Source organism: Schistocerca cancellata, chromosome 3 (genome assembly GCF_023864275.1).
Source record: "Schistocerca cancellata isolate TAMUIC-IGC-003103 chromosome 3, iqSchCanc2.1, whole genome shotgun sequence".
Lineage (NCBI taxonomy): Eukaryota > Metazoa > Arthropoda > Insecta > Orthoptera > Acrididae > Schistocerca > Schistocerca cancellata.
In genome coordinates, this window is record NC_064628.1 from 453,075,609 (window position 1) to 453,098,708 (window position 23,100).

General features: G+C 42.1%; 1 protein-coding gene across 1 annotated transcript; it reads left to right on the top strand.

The window, feature by feature from the left end:
- Positions 1-21,217: 21,217 nt before the first annotated feature.
- LOC126176742 (peritrophin-1-like) lies at positions 21,218-22,814 on the top strand. Its single transcript, XM_049923911.1, has 2 exons — positions 21,218-21,256; positions 22,409-22,814. Exons 1-2 carry the CDS (start codon positions 21,250-21,252, stop codon positions 22,633-22,635), a joined length of 234 nt encoding a protein of 77 aa, XP_049779868.1. The 5' UTR covers positions 21,218-21,249; the 3' UTR covers positions 22,636-22,814.
- The last annotated feature ends 286 nt before the right edge of the window (positions 22,815-23,100 follow it).

Sequence of the window (23,100 nt, forward strand, 5' to 3'; positions counted from 1 at the left end):
CAGATCCGGAGATCTTGCTGGCCAGGGTAGTTGACTTACACCTTCTAGAGCACGTTGGGTGGCACGGGATACATGCGGACGTGCATTGTCCTGTTGGAACAGCAAGTTCCCTTGCCGGTCTAGGAATGGTAGAACGATGGGTTCGATGACGGTTTGGATGTACCGTGCACTATTCAGTGTCCCCTCGACGATCACCAGTGGTGTACGGCCAGTGTAGGAGATCGCTCCCCACACCATGATGCCGGGTGTTGGCCCTGTGTGCCTCGGTCGTATGCAGTGCTGATTGTGGCGCTCACCTGCACGGCGCCAAACACGCATACGACCATCATTGGCACCAAGGCAGAAGCGACTCTCATCGCTGAAGACGACACGTCTCCATTCGTCCCTCCATTCACGCCTGTCGCGACACCACTGGAGGCGGGCTGCACGATGTTGGGGCGTGAGCGGAAGACGGCCTAACGGTGTGCGGGACCGTAGCCCAGCTTCATGGAGACGGTTGCGAATGGTCCTCGCCGATACCCCAGGAGCAACAGTGTCCCTAATTTGCTGGGAAGTGGCGGTGCGGTCCCCTACGGCACTGCGTAGGATCCTACGGTCTTGGCGTGCATCCGTGCGTCGCTGCGGTCCGGTGCCAGGTCGACGGGCACGTGCACCTTCCGCCGACCACTGGCGACAACATCGATGTACTGTGGAGACCTCACGCCCCACGTGTTGAGCAATTCGGCGGTACGTCCACCCGGCCTCAAAGTCCGTCAACTGCACATACGGTTCACGTCCACGCTGTCGCGGCATGCTACCAGTGTTAAAGACTGCGATGGAGCTCCGTATGCCACGGCAAACTGGCTGACACTGACGGCGGCGGTGCACAAATGCTGCGCAGCTAGCGCCATTCGACGGCCAACACCGCGCTTCCTGGTGTGTCCGCTGTGCCGTGCGTGTGATCATTGCTTGTACAGCCCTCTCGCAGTGTCCGGAGCAAGTATGGTGGGTCTGACACACCGGTGTCAATGTGTTCTTTTTTCCATTTCCAGGAGTGTATTTTGGGCTGGAAAGTGATGCTCGGTGAAATGTTGTTACCTCTAGACGCACTGGACACGCGGCAGTGGGCGACGGCACTGGCGATCAGCTCATCGACGCCTGGGGAGGAGCTTTCCCCTGGACACAACGCAGCACGACTGATCGTCATGCAACGACCTCGCCTGCGAAGGGCGTATTCCCGATCATCGTGCCATCTCGCTGGCAATATCATCCGTTGGAGAAGTCAACCCTACTATACAACTAAAATTGTACAAACTTTGTAAATGTCCATTACGCACGTAAATGTTTGTAAAGCATATGCTGAAATGAACTAATGGTTCAGAGAGACAAAAGTTAAAGAGTTTGGTTTAAATAAACAGAAACACCATTAATATGCATGAACAGTTAATATTTAATGTTTTGATACAAAAGTCAAATATCTTCAACTATTTTCTGAGAAACATGTTATTTTTAAAACCATGTTTATCAAAAGACATAAACTTTGTCTAACAAATGAATAGATATAAAGTTCTTGAGAATGTTGCTGCCTACCATCCGCAAACCAACGGAATTACTGAACGCCTTAATAAGACCTTGGTCGACATGCTATCAATGTTCGTCAATGTCGAGCAGAGCAACTGGGATGAGGTGCTACCTTTCGTGACGTTCACCTACAACACCGCCAAACACCACAGGATTTACGCCATTTTTCCCGGTGCATGGGCGTGAGGCTACTACGACGATGGACACCGTAGTTCCGTTACATCTTGATGACGTGGACGACGACTACATCGGCAAGGTGTTAACCAGAGCTGAGGAAGCTCGGCAGTTAGCTCGACTCCGCACGCTGCAGGCTCGAGAAAACGATCGCAGAAGGTATGACACGAGCCACCGCCCTGTTGTCTACCAGCCTGGTGACCTCGTCTGAATCTTCACTCCTATTCGGAAGGTCTCTCTCTCTGAGAAGCTCCTCAGGCGCTACTTTGGACCTTATAAGGTTGTAAGACAGGTCTGAAGTTACTTATGAAGTTGAAGATTTCGACTCCGACACAAGACGACGAAAAATCAGAGATACGGTCCACGTCCTTCGAATGAAGCCCTATAAAGATCCTGGAACCCAGGGTAAATTCGAAGCTCCAGCGGTAGGCAACCAGCGGAAAGATGACGAATAGCGCAGCGGGAAAAGAAGTTATAAGAAGATCACCCCTAGGGCGAGAATCAGTCGTCAGGGGTCAGAGTATGCGGGACTGATGACTCGTTCCGGGACTAGGACGTAACACCGAGACGCTGTTCCCTTAAGGAGGGAGTAATGTCGCAGAAGAAGCTGAGTAGCACCGTGGTGTAGTGGTTATGATTCTAAACTATTGCGTGGAGAGTCGTGACTTCAAAATTCACCTGGACTGTACAACTTTAATATCAATTTTCGGTTCGAGTACATTATAGAAGTATCCACAAATGCCAAGAATCATTGTACTGGAATGATCTGTATCCGTATATATACGTATGTGTTCTGGCCAGAGACAGTGCGCTCCACGCTATTGTGTGCAAGTGCTGAATAAACCTTCGTTAAGTGAAGTTAGTGTTCGTCATTCATCTAATTACACCCTCTTCTACGTGACACTATTCTGGTGGAGGCGCTGGATATTGGAACTTGCAATAGCGTACATTATCGACGACACAGTGGATCCCATTAGGCCACGACAGAGCCGCCTTTTAGTGGCGAGAAACCCGAGTTCGAGCCGTATTTAACAGATCGCAATCTATAGGAGACAGAAGAAGAGTAGGACGTTACGATAACAGCGACTGTGTGCCACCATATGAGACATCCTTCCGGGTTCTCTGGTGACTATGGTCAAGATCCAAACAAGTGGCTGAAAATAAATGAGCGTATAGCCAAATTTAACAAATGGGATGACACCGTGTGTTTGGCTAACGTATTTTTCTATTTGGTGAGCGCTGCCAAGCAATGGTATGAGAACAATGAGGACAGGTTCACTAGGTGGGAAGTATTCCAGGCGGATCTGCGCAAGTATTTCTGCCACATGACAGAAGTGCAAGGCTGAAGACAAATTAAAGTGCAGGGCACAGCATCCAGGAGAAACTGCAGCATCCTACATTCAAGACGTCTTTGAGCTGTGTAAAATAGTTGATCCTTGCATGAAAGAGGAAGGTAAGGTTGCACATCTCATGAAGGGTGTTGCTGAGGACATGTATCAAGCCCTATTCCTGAAGGAGGTTTCGTCAGCAGATGACTTCATAAAATAGTGCCAGTGTATCGAGAAAATCCATCAAAAAGAATTACACGCCAGAAGTTTGAACGGCTTCCAAACGTCGTATCGATGTCTGTGATGGAGGAAGGAACTGATATCACAAGTGTTCTTCGCCAGATAGTGAGAGAGGAAGTCCAGAAGGCACTTGGATTGCACGGCGAGCAAAAAACCGACGCTTCAAGAGGTCATAAGGGAGGAAGTGGAACACACATTGAACCCAATCTCTCGTCCTTCATGTCCCTTTAAAACGGTGAAAAAGTCTAGACCCAGGCGAAGTTACGTTCTTACAATGCCGCATGAGGACCCTGTTTGGGCACCAAAGAAGACTGACGTCTGGAGGACCCAGGATAACCAACCAGTATGTTTCCATTGTGGACGACCGGGACATGTGGTGCGCTATTGTCGAGAAAGGCGGCGGATATTTGATGACGTCTGCGTCAGAAACAGCAGACCAATGTTTGCGACGCCAACTCCGGGATGACGAAGATGAAAAGAAGATGTGGTTGCAGGACGACGTAGGTCACCATCGCCGCAAGCTAGCCGCTGGAGAGGACGCTCCCCAACACGCCGATCAAGGTTTCCATCGACGTTTAGAAGCTCCACCCGATCACCTAGCCACCTCAACCTGGAAAAATAAAGGGTGCGACCTTCCTTAGAGATGAGGCCGCCGAAGAGAAAAATCCTCCGCCGTAGATCGCTACGAAATGATAGGAAACTACGTCGATATCCGCATGGATGGCCGACCAGCCGAAGCTCTTGTGGACTCTGGAGCATCATATTCAGTCATTTCGGAGAAGTACCGTCGCTAGTTGCAGAAAACCGTAATCGTCGACAGAAAAACGTCTCTGCTGAAGGTAGGTATTGGGAAATATGTAAAACCTACAGGAAGTTGTGTCATTCGTGTGGGTATAAGTGGCCATACACGGCCCATAGAATTCATCGTCTTACAAGAGTGTAGTCATGACGTCGTTCTCGAATGGGACTTTTTGAAAGCTTCTAAGGCAATTATAGATTGTGGTCGCTCGAAGATTATGCTAGAGGACATGAAATACTGTGGACAGGAGGATGCACATCCGTGTTTTTGCAGACTATGTGCGTTGGATGAAGTGATCATTCCTGCAGTCATCGCTAGAAAGGTAACTGTCACGTGTCATGCCATGCATCAACCCATGTATCTTGTAGTGGAATGTAAGAGAAGCATACGACTGAAGAATAACTTGCTTATCCCAGCCTCTGTCGTCTCGTCTAAGAATGGATTCGGTGAATTTTGGATAGTTAACTGCCTCCGAGAACCGCAGATCCTTCCAAGATGCATGTGCGTAGCAAAGGCTGAGCGGAACAGTTGAGCGTCATAGAAACCTTCCATGCCGAGTCTGTGGGCGAAATTGGCGCTACAACTACGATACAAGATCTTGTAGCTCGACTATCGTCAGATTTCACTAAGGAACAACAGAAGAAGCTACTTGCCATTCTTCAAGAGTTCTCTGAATGGTTCAATCCATAGGAGAAAGGTAAATTAGACAAATCGACGGTGAAGCACCGCATTAGCACTGGAGACCAAACAATAGGCCAGAGAGCATACTGTGTGTCAGCAACGGAACGTCGAATAATTCGCGACAAGGTAGAGGAAATGATGAAGAATGATATCATTCATCCTTCGCAGAGGCCATGGTCGTCACTAGTGGTTCTCGTCAGGAAGAAGGATGGCAGTTGCCGCTTTTGTGTTGATTACAGGAATCTTAATAACATAACTAAAAAGTACGTTTACCCCCTTCCACGAACTGATGAGATACTAGATTGTCTAAAAGGGGCTAAGTTTTTCTCAGACTTGGACATGTACTCGGGATACTGGCAAATGGAGGTAGATGAGGCTGATCGTGAGAAAACTGCATTCATCACCCCTGAGGGCCTGTATGAGTTTAAGGTAATGCCGTTTGATTTGTGTAATGCACCAGAAACTTTTGAACGGATGATGGATACTCTTCTAAGTCACCTGAAGTGTACGATGTGTCTTTGTTATTTAGATGACATTGTAGTGCTCTCAGAGACATTTGATGAACATGTAAAATGACTGAGGGCCGTTCTTAAGTGTCTCCAACAAGGCGGACTGAAACTTAATCCAAGACAGTGTCTCTTTGGAGCAAAAGAAATTAAAAATACTTGGGCATCATGTGTCAAATGAAGGCGTGCGGCCAGACCCGGAAACCGTGAGATCTATAACTGAATTTCCAATTCCTAAAAGTATTAGAGATGTGAGAAGCTTCCTTGGATTATCTTCTTATTGCCGTCTTTTTATGAAAGACTTTTGTATCAAAGCCAGACAACTCCAAGAGTTGTTAAAAGCCGATGCTAAATTTATCTGGGGTGGCGCTCAACAAGATTCTTTCGATGTGCTGCGAAAAGCTATGACGACTGACCCTGTACTTGGTCTTTATGATGAGAGAGCACCTACAGAACTACACACAGATGACAGTGGATATGGCATCGGTGCTGTTCTGGTGCAAATTTCGGATGGAAAAGAGAAGGTTATAGCCTATGCTTCTAAGAGACTTACAAAAGCCGAGAGATACTACTCAACCAGAGAAAGAGAATGTCTTGCTGTGATCTGGTCCATGTGCAAATTTCGACAGTATCTCTATGGAAGGCCAATCACAGTTGTTACAGACTATCATTCACTTTGTTGGTTGACAGGTCTTAAGGATCCAACAGGACGACTCGCCAGTTGGGCACTACGTCTTCAAGAATATGACATTACCATAGTGAACAAAAGTGGAAGAAAACACAAAGATGCCGACTGTCTCCCAAGAATCCCTGTGCAAGACCATCAAGACTTTGATGAAGATAGTGACTGTCTCGCTGCACTCCAGAATCTCTCTGTTGAGCAGAAGAAGGACGCCAAGACATGTCAAATTATGCTTGCCTTAAATCGGTCAGAGGATGTGAAAGAACAATTTAAGGTAGTTAATGGATTACTTTGTAAGACAAACATCGATCCGTTTGGAAAGAGGTGGCTACCAGTGATTGCTAGACACATGCGCTTAGATGTTCTATGGAAATTCCATGACACACCTGAAGTCGGACATTTAGGATTTATTAAGACATACGATAGAATTCGCAAGAGATTTTTCTGGCCAGGTTTATCTAGGAGTGTCCGTCACTATGTGTCGCACTGTCGAGACTGCCAAAGGAGAAAGGCATTTTCTCAGAAACTATCTGCCCGACTCATACCAATTCCACCAGCCGAAACGCCTTTCCAGCGTGTTGGGATTGACCTCCTCGGACGATTTCCAACGTCTGCTAGTGGCAATAGATAGATTATTGTTTGCACTGATTATCTGACACGCTATGCCATTACAAAAGCCCTCAAAACAGCCAAAGCATTCGAGGTAGCCAAATTCATCGTGGAAGACATTGTATTAAAACACGATGCCCCGAGGACGTTAGTTACGGATCGAGGGAATGTTTTTCAATCGAATCTTGTGACAGAGATAAACAGTTGGTGCAACATTACTCATCAAATGACGGCTGCCTACCACCCGCAAACTAACGGGCTTACTGAACGCCTTAATAAGATCTTGGCCGACATGCTATCAGTGTTCGTCAATGTTGAACAGAACAACTGGGATGAGGTGCTACCTTTCGTGACGTTCGCCTACAACACCGCCAAACAAGACACCACATGATTTATGGCATTTTTCCCGGTGCATGGGCGTGAGGTGACTACGACGATGGATACTGTGTTTCCGTTATATCCTGATGACGTGGACGACGACTACACCGGCCAGGTGTTAACCGGTTCTGAGGAAGCTCGGCAATTAGATCGACTCCGCACGCTACAGACTAAAGAAAACGATCGCCGAAGGTATGAGGCGAGCCACCGCCCTGTTGTCTACCAGCCTGGTGACCTCGTCTGAATCTTCACTCCTATTCGGAAGGTCTATCTCTCTGAGAAGCTCCTCAGGCGCTACTTTGGACCTTATAAGGTTGTAAGACAGCTGTCTGAAGTTACTTATGAAGTTGAAGATTTCGACTCCGACACAAGACGACGAAAGATCAGAGATATGCTCGATGTCCTTCGAATGAAGCCCTATAAGGATCCTGGAACCCAGGGTAAATTCGAAGCAGAAAGGTGACGAAGAGCGTAGCGGCAAACGAATTTCTAAGATCACCGCAAGGGCGAACATCAGTCATCGGGAGTCGAAGTATGTAGGACCGATGACTTTTTCCCGAACAAGGATGATGTAACACCGAGACGCTGTTTCCTTAAGGAGGCAGCAAGGTCGCAGAATATGCTGAGTAGCACAGTCATCGTAGTGTTATGTTTATGAGACTGGACTGTTGCATGGAGGATCGTGAGTTCAACAGTTACCTGAATTGTGAAATTTTAATTTCTATGTTCGGTTCGAGTACATTCTAGAAGTATCCACAAGTGTCAAGAATCATTGTATTAAAATTTTCTGTAACTGTATACAGGGTGTTTCAAAAAGGTACGGCCAAACTTTCAGGAAACATTCATCACACACAAAGAAAGAAAATAAGTTATGTGGACATGTGTCCTTAAACGCTTACTTTCCATGTTAGAGCTCATTTTATTATTTCTCTTTAAATCACATTAATAATGGAATGGAAACACACTGCACCAGAACATACCAGCGTGACTTCAAACACTTTGTTACAGGAAATGTTCAAAATGTCCTCTGTTAGCGACGATACATGCATCCACCCTCCGTCGCATAGAATCCCTGATGCTCTGATGCAGCCCTGGAGAATGGCGTATTGTATCACAGCCGTCCACAACACGTGCACGAAGAGTCTCTACATTTGGTACCGGGGTTGCGTAGACAAGAGCTTTCAAATGCCCCCATAAATGAAAGTCAAGAGGGTTGAGGTCAGGAGAGCGTGGAGGCCATGGAATTGATCCGCCTCTACCAATCCATCGGTCACCGAATCTGTTGTTGAGCAGCGTACGAACACTTCGACTGAAATGTGCAGGAGCTCCATCGTGCATGAACCACATGTTGTGTCGTACTTGTAAAGGCACATGTTCTAGCAGCACAGGTAGAGTATCTCGTATGTAATCATGATAACGTGCTCCATTGAGCGTAGGTGGAAAAACATGGGGCCCAATCAAGACATCACCAACAATGCCTGCCCAAACGTTCACAGAAAATCTGTGTTGATGACGTCATTGCACAATTCCGTGCGGATTCTCGTCAGAACACACATGTTGATTGTGTAAATTTACAATTTGATCACGTTGGAATGAAGCCTCATCCGTAAAGAGAACATTTGCACTGAAATGAAGATTGACATATTGTTGGATGAACCAATTCGCGGAAGTGTACCCGTGGAAGACAATCAGCTGCTGATAGTGCCTGCACACGCTGTACATGGTACGGAAACAACTGATTCTCCCGTAGCACTCTCCATACAGTGACGTGGTCAACGTTACCTTGTACAGCAGCAGCTTCTCTGGCGCTGACATTAGAGTTATCGTCAACTGCACGAAGAATTGCCTCGTCCATTGCAGGTGTCCTCGTCGTTCTAGGTCTTCCCCAGTCGCGAGTCATAGGCTGGAATGTTCCGTGCGCCCTAAGACGCCGATCAATTGCTTCGAACGTCTTCCTGTCGGGACACCTTTGTTCTGGAAATCTGTCTCGATACAAACGTACCACACCACGGCTATTGCCCCGTGCTAATCCATACATCAAATGGGCATCTGCCAACTCCGCATTTGTAAACATTGCACTGACTGCAAAACCACGTTCGTGATGAACACTAAACTGTTGATGCTACGTACTGTTGTGCTTGATGCTAGTACTGTAGAGCAATGAGTCGCATGACAACACAATCACCGAAGTCAACATTACCTTCCTTCAATTGGGCCAACTGGCGTTGAATCGAGGAAGCACAGTACATACTGATGATCTCTAACATGGAAATTAAGTGTTTCCGGACGCATGTCCACGTAACATCTTTTCTTTATTTGTGTGTGAGGAATGTTACCTGAAAGTTTGGCCGTACCTTTTAGTAAGATCCTGTATATACCGTATGTGTTCTGGCCAGAGGTAGTTCTCTCCGCGCTCTTGTACGTGCAAGTGCTGAATACACCTTTGTTAAGTGAAGTTAGTGTTCGTCACTCATGCTATTACACCTTTTTCTAAGTTACAATATGCATTCTTGTCAAATGATATTTAACATGCAATTTACTATGTCGAATGAACAATGTTCAACGTTGTCGAGAAAATGTGGCAGCGAATCTGTATATAAGAATGTATGTTCTTTGAAGCAAATGACATTATTTAACGCTCCACAGCACATTGTAATTCACAGATAATAGCTGTGACTTTCTCTCTCTCTTGTACTCCTGTCTGAATAGCACGCACGGTCGGCCATTCCCTACATAAGGGTTAACTATTGCAATAACTTTATGCTATTTACATGTTATCTAGTGTAAAATTGTTTTACTTAAGTATGCAGTCCCTCTCTCCTCCCAAAGCAAATTATTTTTATAAGTTTTCTGGAAGTGTTTCCCTATCATTTGTTAAAATTAGTCTTATGTATGTTTTGTATATGTTGTTGGCCACTGTTCTCGAACATCCCCATTTATTACCAGCTAATGTATGTAGTATGTTGATTCTATTTATTTATTTATTGCTTTCTCAGCCTTTTAATTTATACGGGTCTGTCAGTTGATCTGCTGTACACCTTTCTCTCCAGTTTTTAGAGCTACTTCTGGACAAGAGTGACACAAAACAATACTTGTAAGTAGGTGTTCTCGCTGGTTATTTCTTGAAGTTTTCCTGTGACCACTCTTTAAGGCGATTTATCTCTTGGTTCATTTTATTTGAGAGATGGTTAATTTTAGTTTGGTAATGAAATGCATATAATTGGTTCATCTGCATACAGTGTGGTTTTTACTTCTTCTGTTCTAGATATTTGTGAGGAGAGATGACTGACTAAAGTATTTAATAATGTTGGCCAGGTCATAGCACCTTGAGAAACCCATTTTTTGTGTTCCTTTACTTGATGTGTTATTTATCCTATTTGGACATAATCGTTTTTTTGTGAAATAGTACTTGTACAAACATATCGATGTTTAGAAGCAGATGACTCAGATAATGTTAGAAAATGTCAAACCATTATCTACATGTCAGTGCAGCATACGGAGAACTTATCTGTTTCCTCCGTGGTAACGCCCAGATTTTATCTCAAACATTTCAGCGCTTATTTGACAGCTAACAATACATTTCTGTTTGAGACGTGGTAATCTTGGAATGTATTCGGTGCTTTGTGCCAAATGGCATTATTCAAAACATTACACTGGACGGTCCTTGAGTTCTATTTGCTAGGCATGTACTGACACAGAAAGTCAGATGAATCGTCAACAGTTTAAACCATGCAATAATCGATGGAGCATCACAATTTATTTGAAATGGGATAGTCGGAAGTAAAGCCCCTTCTTCATTCATGTTCAGCGATGTTAACGTCTTCACATATATTAGTTACTGAATGTGTGGAGCTATGTTGGTTGTGAGATAAATAAATAACAGAAACAATTGTTTCGCTTAGTAACACTGACTCCAGCACGTTAAATGATGCTGTGCGGGATTCTTCAGATCTACGGTACAAACACTTTTTCACCAAAATGCTGCATTCGGGCTTTCTTAGGTAAACGCTTTTTAGGCAAACCAGTAAGGGTGAAGATGTTCTTACACTGTCTAGAAACTGCTGCAAATAGACAAAAGGAAATCAATCTTACAATTTTAAGTAGGAACGTTGTAAAAATCACCCAAAACCGAGTATTTTATCTAAAACAGGCCCGGCCGCAGCGTGCCTTCGCTATTTGTTAGTGGTGTAAGGTCTTTCACATCTCCAGTGACTGTTTGTACAAAAGGAAAAAGTATGCTAATATATCGTCACAAGGCTTAAAAATAAATGGGAAGGACAGAAGAGAGGGCTGATAATTCTCAGTACATATTGTATAGACGTATAGACGATAGGTTCTGTAAATTTGTAATGAAACGACGTTACGTTACAAAGCCAAAAGAGTTTAAAGATTTAGTTGACAATGAAACAGCAAAAAGCTACAACGATCGACAGACGGGATTCATTGATCTGTACGTCAAGAAACACTTTGTGTTAAATTCGCAGACACGCAGCACGTGAAGAAATTGATGGTATGAAAATTAAAATTTATGAAGTAGTATACATTATTCTACTGTCATTTGCAACAGTTTTCCATTGACCTGAACGAATAGTGCGGAGATTTTAATGTATATTACTGGAAAGAATGTTAGTTTAGTCAATTTTTCGATTTAAACTCGCTATTGTTGCATTTGTCGGGGGAAAAGGAGTGCAGGAACGAAAATCAGAATATTTGGAATTGATTGAAGACTTCGCGTTTTAAGTGAATTTGACTTCTCACAGTACACAATAACACACTGCAACGCGAGGAACATTGCATGGTGAGATACAACGCAAAGTGAGAGACAAATTCTTTGTGATTTGATTCTGACAAAATCTCTCCAGTTACCTACGCTTGCTGCCATCAAAGTAAACACGAGGTCTGAAGCATTCACTGTGGCGTTGAATACAAATATGGATAGTTTTCTAAACGTTTTCAGTACAGGCTAATATTGAATCCGTTTTCAAGCTGCTTCCAAAACCGTCTGTTGTTTCAGCTGATTCAAAATGGTTAAAATGGCTCTGAGCACTATGGGACTTAACTACTTTGGTCATCAGTCCCCTAGAACTTAGAACTACTTAAACCTAACTAACCTAAGGACATCACACACATCCATGCCCGAAGCAGGATTCGAACCTGCGACCGTAGCGGTCGCGCGGTTCCAGACTGTAGCGCCTAGAACCGCTCGGCCACTTCGGCCGGCAAAAGGTTTCAGCTGAAATCGGCCTTACTGTTTTACTTTAAAAATGTCCAGCATGTCTACAGGTAGATTTCTATGTATCCATAATGAGACTGCAAAATTTCTACAGTTAAGTATTACGATTGACATATTCGTGTAAAGACATTTTTCCGATTACGAAGCCAAGTAAGTCACTATTACGTGGCAACCTGAGTGTGAAAATCTGTGAAATTGTCTGTGTCTATCTGTATGCCGACAGTTTGTACCAGATAAAAGTTATATTACGTCCTCAGTGAGCCAAAATTAATTATTTAATACCATAATTCGTTTTCTTTCTTCGTGATCAACGTTGTTGCAAAATGTGGAATATAATACCAAGTCATATACAGTGCGTCTGCACTGCCATTTAAATGTGGCGTGTTTGCAGTTACCCCTATCCTCTCCTCGCGGTCAGACAGCGTGTCATGGTGGAGGGGGAAGTTTCCTGTGAGGCCGAGCGCTATGGCCCAGAAGCCAGGGAATGGCTCGCGAGCTGAAATCTTGGGCGCCCGTGATCTCAAAAGTTTATTTTTGCGCCGTTTTCGTGATATCATCATAAAATTCTGATGAACTGAATAGCAACTGAAGATGGAAAATGGATACTAGATTCCGTTCTGTTGCAGTAACTTACATTTTGAACATCAAATAATTTTCAGTTTTAACTCTCATAAGGAATTCAGTTACATCTTGTCGGTTTACAAGCCGTATCACTTGAAACATTCATTTATGAAGGACTGTCAATAACAATACAAGAAATTAACAGAAAACGTATTTACTGTATAAGGGCTAGATCTTACAGTGAAGTAAAAACGGCAACCAGCAACTATGAAAACGTCTATTTATTAGAAATAAATGTCGCAGATGCTGATTTTTAATTGACGGTTCCACCTGATATGGCTGTTCCAATTCACGTTATATTATTCTGTATATATTCTATTAGCTGATTGTGGTGATGTTACTTGGGATGATGGTGACCTTCAGAAAAAATTAGTGTAAATAAAAGGACTATTTTATTGTGCATTTTCTTCATAGTAGACAGCATAGAAATGAATTTATGAAAGGAAAGGACTATTTTCCACTTTGGCTCTAATAATTTTATTAGACCACGACTATCTTCATCCTTCTGGGCCATTCGCAAGTGATTTTCTTGTTTTGTAATAAAAAATTATCTCAGATGTACTGAAATGGCGGTGTCTTTAAATTTTTGTCTTCTCTTCACGTTGCTGTCTTTTGGTGCGAGAGCTTGACATTTACAAAGGTATTACATAGATATCAAGTTAGGAGTGTTTTCGGAGGTTGCAGTTAGTTATGAATTTGATAACTTATTACATAGAAGTGCAAAACACCGCCTTCTGTTCATATTTTGTTGTAAATGGATTTGTCGATGAATCACAATAATGTAAACAACTTCCTAAGATGGAGAATTAATTACTTTCATTTATAATGCATCTCCTGAATATTTGTATTGCACTACTGTTTTCGAAGAAATGAAAATTTCGACGTATACCAGAAAATAATTAATAATTTGCTGGATGTTAAACACACGTATAATGGAAAGAAAACACACGCACACACACAACAAAGTATTTAGGTCCCATGGATATTTAGACGCAAATATGGAGATCTACAAATAACAAAATTGAGTAAAGGCAGTGGCTGTTAGGAATGTAACGATATGTAAATAAATCATACAGCATGAATATTACACTAAATGTAATGTACACTGAATGGACATTAACTGTAGTTAATGTAAATTTTTTATGTTAATCACAGTTAACGCTCATTCACTGTGCATTTCATCTACTGATGCCTTAAGGGTGTAATTGTGTGTCCCTTATATACGAGGGCAATTTAGAAAGTAGGGAACGTTTCCGTCTGACGCAGCTAGGCGCGCGCCGATCGCGTATATTTTGGTATGTGCGTGCTCGGAAGCTCAGTCGGCATTCATCCGTAACAGCTGGAACCTCTTTGCACGTCTGGGTTACTTCGATATTCGAATTTGAAATGTGCGCTGCAATCGAAAATCCCGCCAGTTGTGAGGTGCGATCTATGATACGGTTTTTGTTGGCAAAAACCTAAAACCTCTAGAAATATGTCGTGAACTGTGCAAAGTGTGTGGGAACAATGTAGTGAGTGAATGTTTCGTCCGGAAACGGTGCATTCGGTTTAAAAATGGCCGAACCAACGTTCATCATGGAGAGAAGAGTGGACGCCCGAGCATTGTGACTGACGATCTTGTCGTTATAGTTGATGAAACGATTCGTAAAAAGCGTCGCTTCACAATAACTGACCTTTCGTTTTCTTTCCCACAAGTTTCACGGACTTTGTGGTTTGAAATTGTCACTCAAAAGCTAGGCTACCACAAATTTTGTGCACGATGGAGGTACAAAATACTTACAGAGCACTGTAAAGAACAGCGAATGGGAGCAATGTTGACATTTCTGGAGGCCTACCACAAGCATGGTGATTCATCACTAGATAGAATCGTAACCAGTGAGGAGACTTGGGTGAAACACGTCAATTGCGAGACAAAATTACAGTCCATGGAGTGGGGGTACACAAGTTCCCCCCAAAAACCAAGAAAATGTTTGGAAACCTTTTCAGCAACGCTGTTGATGGCGACAGTGTTTTGGGAAGGCAAGGCGTGCTTCTTATTACGTGGAGCAACCATAAATTCTTCCCGGTACTGTCAAACTTTGCACAGCTTTAGAAGAGCATTTCAAAACAAACGCCGTGGAAAACTGACGTCCAAAATTTTGTTTTTGCACCGGATGAAAGAGCTCCTTAATTCATTCAAATGGGAAATTTTCCCTCATCCACCCTACAGCCTCGATCTTGCACCAAGCAACTTCCACTTGTTTCCCAAGATGAAGAGATAGCTTGCAACATAGCTCTTTGATGACGACGCGGGACTCAAGGCGGGCGTGACTCACTGGCTGAAGTCTCAGGTGGCAGAAATTTACGACGGAGGTCTTTCAAAGCTTGTCCACCGCTATGATGAGTGCCTCAATGTGTGTGGTGACTATGAGGAAAACTAGTATTTCAGTCACTCTTTCTGGTGTACATAATAAAATGTATTCCTTGTACCTAGTTCTTATTAATGCCAAAACGTTCCCTACTTTGTGAATATCCCTCCTATTATTGGCGTCGTTTTTCATTTTATTGCCTTAGTAATAATTGGGTTTTTAAATCATTTGTAGTTGGCGAGGAATACTTGTACCACTAAATTTCAGAAAATAGAAGTAACAATCTTATGTGGTATGGCAAAAATACCTTCAAATTTTACGTTGAAAATTGTTGTGTAATACGACACGCATTTCACTGTCATGAGTGTGTATGGATTTGAGTACTGATCTGTCATACATTTCTGTATTTAACAACAAGAGAGAGGTCTTGCACAAATAAAAATTTAACTCTGAATATCATAGGTTCTAAGGAAATCTAGGAGCTAGTTCCATTCATGCGATCCATGTGCCCCACCTCACTTATTTTCAAAATCAGTCAACTTTTGTGAAAGCCTAATATTGGCCACGAGTGGACATGTGCGATTTCTATTTTTCAAATCCATTCAAAATGAACTTTCACCGTGAGAGTATCGGCATTTCATCAAAATTATTACTTTAACATGGATGCGTCTACACCAGCTACTAATGCTCCAGACGTGGTGGTTCTCTTTCTGATATACCCAGTGAGTTTTCTCCTGGGTAACAGCAAGCATACTGAATATTTACCTCGCCACTAAAATTGAAAGTGACTTCTTCAGTCCAAAGTATGACAACAAGCCTGGATGTAGACTCAGAAACTGATGAAGAAGATGATTATCGTCTGGGAAATTATCTTCGTTTAATGCTTGGTGACCATAGATGTGTTATGGACCTAATCATGTATAGTGTAGAATTCTCTAGAGAGTAATTCTGCGCCCACCAGAATTCCATTGGATTCATGTTATAGAAAGGTAAGGCTTAAGGTTCACTGCAGCAAGTATATCTGTACTTGCAACGTCTTTAGCATTTCTTCTGACGTGTTTGTTACAAATGTTATTACTGCTCATGGCCACTACTGCGAACCTATGTCTCTGAAGCACAGTATTATATTATTTCTCAAATAGCTAATTAAATTCCCCCTATGGCAAAGCTGCAGCTATTGTTCAATTGCCACATAAAATTAATGACATTCATATAAAAAATTGGGAGATAAAATAGATTATGATATTTATGGCATCAGGTCGGTGATGTAGTGTACATTCCGTTACATGAGAACGATATGGTGAGGTTCCTGGTCAATGTGGGTAGGAACATACCGAAGTAATGAGTAGAATATTGGATGTAGATGTAAAAACTTGAATTGTATGCCAGCTGACCAAGGATAGAGTGGGTTGCAGCATTAATTTGGGAGGAGCTGGAAGTGTGAGGCAGGTTATCGTTGGAATGATGTGTCTCTGCAAGCCCCTGCTGCCTTCAGGTACGTCTCAGGACGATCTCAGTGTACAAATTACAAATAAAATGTCTCTTTGTTAGAAAATGCCATTACTCAGTGAACAAACTAAACAAACTAGAGATAATCTCTGAAATTGTACCGCCAAAACTTCTCTTCTTAGAGGAGAATAATGGCAATGGCGTATTGTATCATCAACAGTGCCAACACACTTCGGCTGAGTGGAGTGTTATCGCATAGCTTGTCGTCAGAAAGAGTTTTGTGATGATATCGCAAGAGAAACATACTGCACAGTGAGTAAACATTAGTGAATCAACTAACATAATGACTTCTCGAAAATAACAAAAATTATAATTGGAAGGTATATGTAAACCACCAATTCAGTTGCTGTTTATTAAATGCTATAAGGTTGATTCCGTTGGCGAGGCCTGCAATTCAACGTAACGACGCTTATTAAGATATGTAGCTACAATCGTAATGTTAAAAGGGCTTTCTTCACGTTTTAATATTCACAAGTAGGTCTAACTGTTTACAGTTATACGCAGCCTCCGATGTTCTTAGTGCTATTGTAGATGATATTGTTTCATAAGACCACTTACTCACTTCAGAATTAGTTTTTTTTAGATTTAACACTGTTGTATCGTGTTTTTGATTAGGAGAGAGTAGCGAAGTGGTACAGTGTCCGGTAGATACTACCTTGTCCAGTTTATTTGTCCATGTTAGAAATAATGTGACACAAGGTGAGTTTTCTGTTACTTGTCTGCACGCTACTTGCCAATGTGATGCAACTGGTGGATTACTTCGACACAGACACATTGAATTTTAGTAGCTGTGGTTCATTCATATTTGTACTTTATACTACACTTTATGTCACGAGGCTAGAACTATAGCAACACGCTACTGAAACTGACAAGAGCGAAAGCGCTCCACAGTGTACAAAACAGATGTGATATTCTTGCGTGCATATTTTATTTTACGGTGATAACTGCATATATCTAACTATGTTTTTGTTGTTTTGTACTGCAGAGAGCCAAAGTGTGTGTGTGTGATGATCATAGCTAGCACAAAAATTAAATTATCTTGTAACTAGAGGTTAAGGTGATAAAGATTTAAACATTGTTTTAGCATTGTTGTTTGCGAAATGCGACGGATCGGCTTCAGGCGCCTAGCGAAAGATGTTCTTCCACCCCGAACATCGGCCAGTTTTTTAAGGGCTATATGGATGGTGTGTTGCACTAGTACGTGTAAACTGTATGTGGTGGTTCGTCGGCTGTTTCGGAGGAGGACACCAAACACCGAGGTCATCAGATCCATCAGCTTAGGGAAGGATGGGAAAGGAAGTCGGCCGTGCCCTTTCATAGGTACCATTCCGGCATTTGCCTAAAGCGATTTAGTGAACGCGGAAAATATAAATAAGGTTGGCAGGACTCGGGTTTCAACCGTCGTCTTCCAAAATCCGAGTCCAGTTTGCTAGCCGCGGCTCCATCTCACCCTGCGGGAGTGCATGTGAGTGTAAATGGATACATGTACATTTTGGTGCTAGGTTTGTTCGGGTTCTCTCACTTCGTAAAACATTGCAAAGAGATATGGAGTTTGTTTAACGATTTTATCTACATTCGTTTGATTTAATGACTGCAATGGCGCTGATAACATTGCTGTTGAATGCCCATATGCACCAAACACACACACACACATACACACAGATTTTGAAATTTAATCCAGACCATTAGCGTAGAGACTGAGCAGGACCGTTACGCTACCACCATTTCTGGCCAAAAATTAGCAGGGAAAATTTTATCTACAGCAAGAATTGGAACCGGAAAGCTTCCGAGTTGAGTGCCCCTGCACGCGTTAACCACATAGATTTCATAGGTGGGTAACAAAGGTTACAATTTATATAAGGGTCAGTCGTATTACTGTGACCACCGCCTATGTTCGACATCAACTAGCAATAACCACTCACAGACGGTTGGTGACAGTAACAGCAGCAGCCGGTATGTAAAGCATGCAGAGAGGACCCGGAAAACACTGCAGTCGTTGTCGTAATGTGGAAGTGGGGTGATTTATCTGACATCCTTAGGGCATGATCATTGACGTGGGGACCTCTGGTGGACGCACTTCCAAAACGGCTAAGTTTGTAAACTGTTCGCGTGTTCGCTTTTCGCAATGGTAAAGGTATATCCTTCGTGAAAAAATGGTGCCATCCCAAAGAGCCATCAAGGCAACTGTGGTGAACCTCGGACCGTAGATGACAGGGGTGAACGACGGTTCAGATGTGTACGGGCAAACAGACGTACAATTGTGGAGGAACTCGCCGCCGGGATGAATCAAGGGGCTCGAAACACTTGAGAACGGGTGCTACAGACGAATGCTGAAAATTAGGTGGACTGATATTGTAAGTAATGAGGAGGTTCTGCGTAGTATCGGACAGGAAAGGAATATGTAGGAAACACTGACAAGTAGAAGGGACAGAATGATAGGACATCTGTGAAGATATGAGGGTATGCCTTCTATGGTAGCAGAGAGAGCTGTGGAGGGCTAAAACTGTAGAGGAAGATCGATTGGAATACATCCAGCATATAACTGAGGACGTAGTTTGCAAGTGAGTGGTTGGCACAGGAGAGGAATTTGTGGCGAGTCGCAAATCAAACCGCAGAAAGAAAGAAAGAAAGAAACAGTATGTACACCACTGACAGGAATCTACGCCACTGGTGTGTCCCATCATATTTTAAGTGCATGTTCCATATTCATGGAAGAAAACATTTTGTCGTCAAGATATAATCTGTCCACAAGTTGTATTTCATTTCCCATGTTTTGCTGCAAATGGGGGCACCTCTTGATGGAATTCTTGAATTTACTGTTATTATCTGTTGCTCATTTGTCATTTTAGTTGACTGTTAACTTCAACACTTTGTTGCTTGTTGAAGATTGTGATGCATAGTATTTATAATTATCTACTCTTATGTCTTATTTAACATTATTAATTTTTTTAAATAGCTGTATATTCTAAGGCTTCATTTAAATTATTTTGGTTACTTTCTCTGAAATTATAATTAACACTTCCGAAGAATTAGGATGTCACATTGATGAAGTTGCAAGGTAATTTGCAACTGAAAGTGAATTCGAGTCAGATAGTAATGTAGCAAGAACTTGCAGGTTGGGTTGTGAGTATTCTGATACAAACACCAAACGAAATGAACAGGATGAGTCAAGCGGAAAATTAAATTGTGAGAGACGTTACTACGACAAAAATTAAATTGTGTGGTCAAATACAGAAGAAACGAAGCAGTGACAACTCGTGCTTGCCATATTATTGCGTTATTTCCAGGGTAGTAGCCCTTTCTAAAAAATGTAATGTCGTTCTTCTAAGGATACATTTTTTCAGTCTCTCCTCCAGGCATCGACAATGAATTGTCTCGAGAATTAGTGAGTACATTTCTATAGCTAGAGAAAAATATAAATATTAAGATTAAAATCATCTCCGGAATCTTGATTGAGTTTCAAGCGCTTCCTGGTATCCTGTCACATTGTGGGTTATTCAAACCCAAAGATGAAGACGCCTAATCAAGGTCTGTGACAAAAGATACTAACATAATTTAGCCCACCTATTAATTGCTATGTTAGTAAACGTTCCTCGTTACTTTATGTACAACACCCTTAACGACATTACTCTATATCCTCTTGCTTTGTATAATCGGTATTCATTTTCTGTTACATTACTAATTTTGTATTCTTTTGACCTGAGACTTGTTTTTAAATACAACTCCTTTTCTAATTTGTTACTTGCGTGTTGATATTATCGCTAAATATTTGTACCGTCGTTAAAACTGAAATTGTACGAAAATTCACTATAAAACGCTTTAAGTTTAGTTTCTAGACCCCTTAAAATCGAAACTGGTGTCTGTAAGTGAGTGAGGACTGGGCAGTAGGCCGAGGAAATAATAAAATAATAAAAAAAGAAACGGTTTGACGTAGTATCCAAAGTGCAAACCATGCTATGGAGTACCACACACATTCTGGCGTCCGAAGGCGTTACTGAATCAGATTGTAATGCAGATATTACACTGCATTCTGCATCATGTTTATGTTTATCACTTCATATGCCACAATGTTATGTACAAGGGCACTCTGATTACCTAATTCTTGCTGAAAAAACACCGAATTAAGATACTTTATACTCCGACTAAATGTGGGAAAACGTATCATTTTACTGTGGCCAAAATGGTACGAGAAAGCATTAATACTGTTCTGCCATGTTGAAAAGTTTGTGTTGCGCAGTAGCAGGCACCTAGGCGATCTCACTCCTAATTACTAACCGAACGCTATGGAAACATTTCGTAAGGGTTAAGGGTCCCAGGAACGATATTTATCAGCGGCTCTTGAAAGAAAAGTTGTTGAGATAGCCCACAGAAAGTCATGTAAATTTTATCTTTGAGATGATTACACGGATACATGACACGTTGAAAACAATCGTTATCATACTTGTAATGGAGCAAAGAGAATTTGACCTTATCCAGGTCGGTATGACGTCAATGACATTTACTATATAACTCCAACTCATTTCCAAGCCAAACATTAGTTTCGTTCTGCGTTCGCCAGAATTAGCTGAAATATCTTTCGCCATGAAACGTAAGTTTAAACTTTCATTCTGTTTATATGCAGCTGACAATCAAAATTAATTGCCCCGCTTGAAATGTAACGTGGGTACAAGGTTATCAATAGAGGAGCTTCCAGTTATATTTAGTTACGTGTCTACAATTGCTTATCGTACACAGTCACTAATATCTATTTCTGAGGACTGTGTTATGGACTGAATTATGTATATTGCAAATGCTTCGGATTCCTTCTTAATTGCTCGTTATTAAGAGACTACTAGCAGCTACATTCTCTTCTTAACTAATATAAAACCATGTCTGTCATGAAACGGTAATGCAACCGGGAGCATTCCATTAACACATCATGGACGGATCGAATTAATTTTCAACAATTTATTTCTTTCAGTCGATTTGCGTAACTTTACTTTTAAACCTGCCACTAGTAAACATTTCCCAAAGTTGAAGTGAAAATTATGGGAAGGAATTACACTTTTACAGCTTCTAAAGTGGGACGTTGGTTTGCTGTTTTGTTCTGAAATACGTATTATACCTATCATAGATTAGACGAACGAAATACTTCTTAAATGATTCGAAATATCGAAACGAAGATGTCAGCATGCTACAGTACATGACAGAGCGAGCGTTTCTCCATGCCTAATACTATTTACAGTGTGTGTTAAGAATGCGTTTTTCTTTCAGTGCGTAGGATGCCTATTTTACTCTTTATAGTAGCGGACAGTGAGAGGAAATAAAGGTATAACACATGAAAAATTTTAAGCGAAACTTAAATACGACATTATATAATAACATCATATGATACTATCATAGAAACTGAGCTGAAATTGTGCTGTTTCCGTGAATTTCAACCTATGCACATTATTTCATGTGTTGTGTTATTGTACCTCAAGCTTGACATGTGACCAAACCATAAACTAACTTGCTTAGTAGAGAGAATTTCTCCATTTATTAAAGAAGCAAATGCTTGTCTTCCTATGTTCTACATCTTGGAGACAAATGCGTTCTGAAAAATCGTGACGTTAATTAAACTTAATAAGCTTTCGATTACATTTTACCTCTTAACAGATGGAACCAAAATTCCAACGCCAGTGAGGGAAAAGGAATTTTGTTGGTCTTATTACGCACTCCACCTTGAAATACACGAAACACTAACCCTCTTTTCTTACAGTGTTGGCAGGCCTTCTGGTGCTGAGCGTGTTGGCCGCTGTGGCCACAGCGACCACCCCCACGTGTCCCGAAGATGACGGCGCCACGCCCGTCTTCTATCCAGACGACACGGACACACACGGCTTCTGGGAGTGCAGCAACGGCAAGGCTGTCCACATGCAGTGCCCTGCTGGACTCGTCTGGAACGCCAATATCAACGCCTGCGACTGGCCGTCCTCGAGGAAGTAGAAGATGCGAGCTTGCCCCGTTACCAATAGATGTTTGCTAAGAAAACCTTAGAATAAAATCTGCGTGTCTTATGACTGTGGCTGATAATTTACTATCTGTATTTCCTATGCTACCATTGAATGTAATTATTATTACGTTTGCAAACATATTAATTCATAATAAATAAGTGTTGCACAATATATATATATATATCTCTTGTTCATCCCCTTCTGTTCACTTATAAGGACTACATCATCGAACGGAAAATGGACCCTAGTTTTACGTTCTTCCGTCTTTCTTTCTGGCCTGCATATTCTTCCTCAGGTAATGCTCTAATCAACTATAGCTGAAGTGCTGATAGGGACTCTGATGTATTAATTATAGGGTAATTCAGTGTTGTGCTTTAATCAGACTGCTTCGTCTGACTTGACTACAGAAGGCAGTTATGCAGAAATAGCTAACACATCTAATGTACTGAAGCCTGTA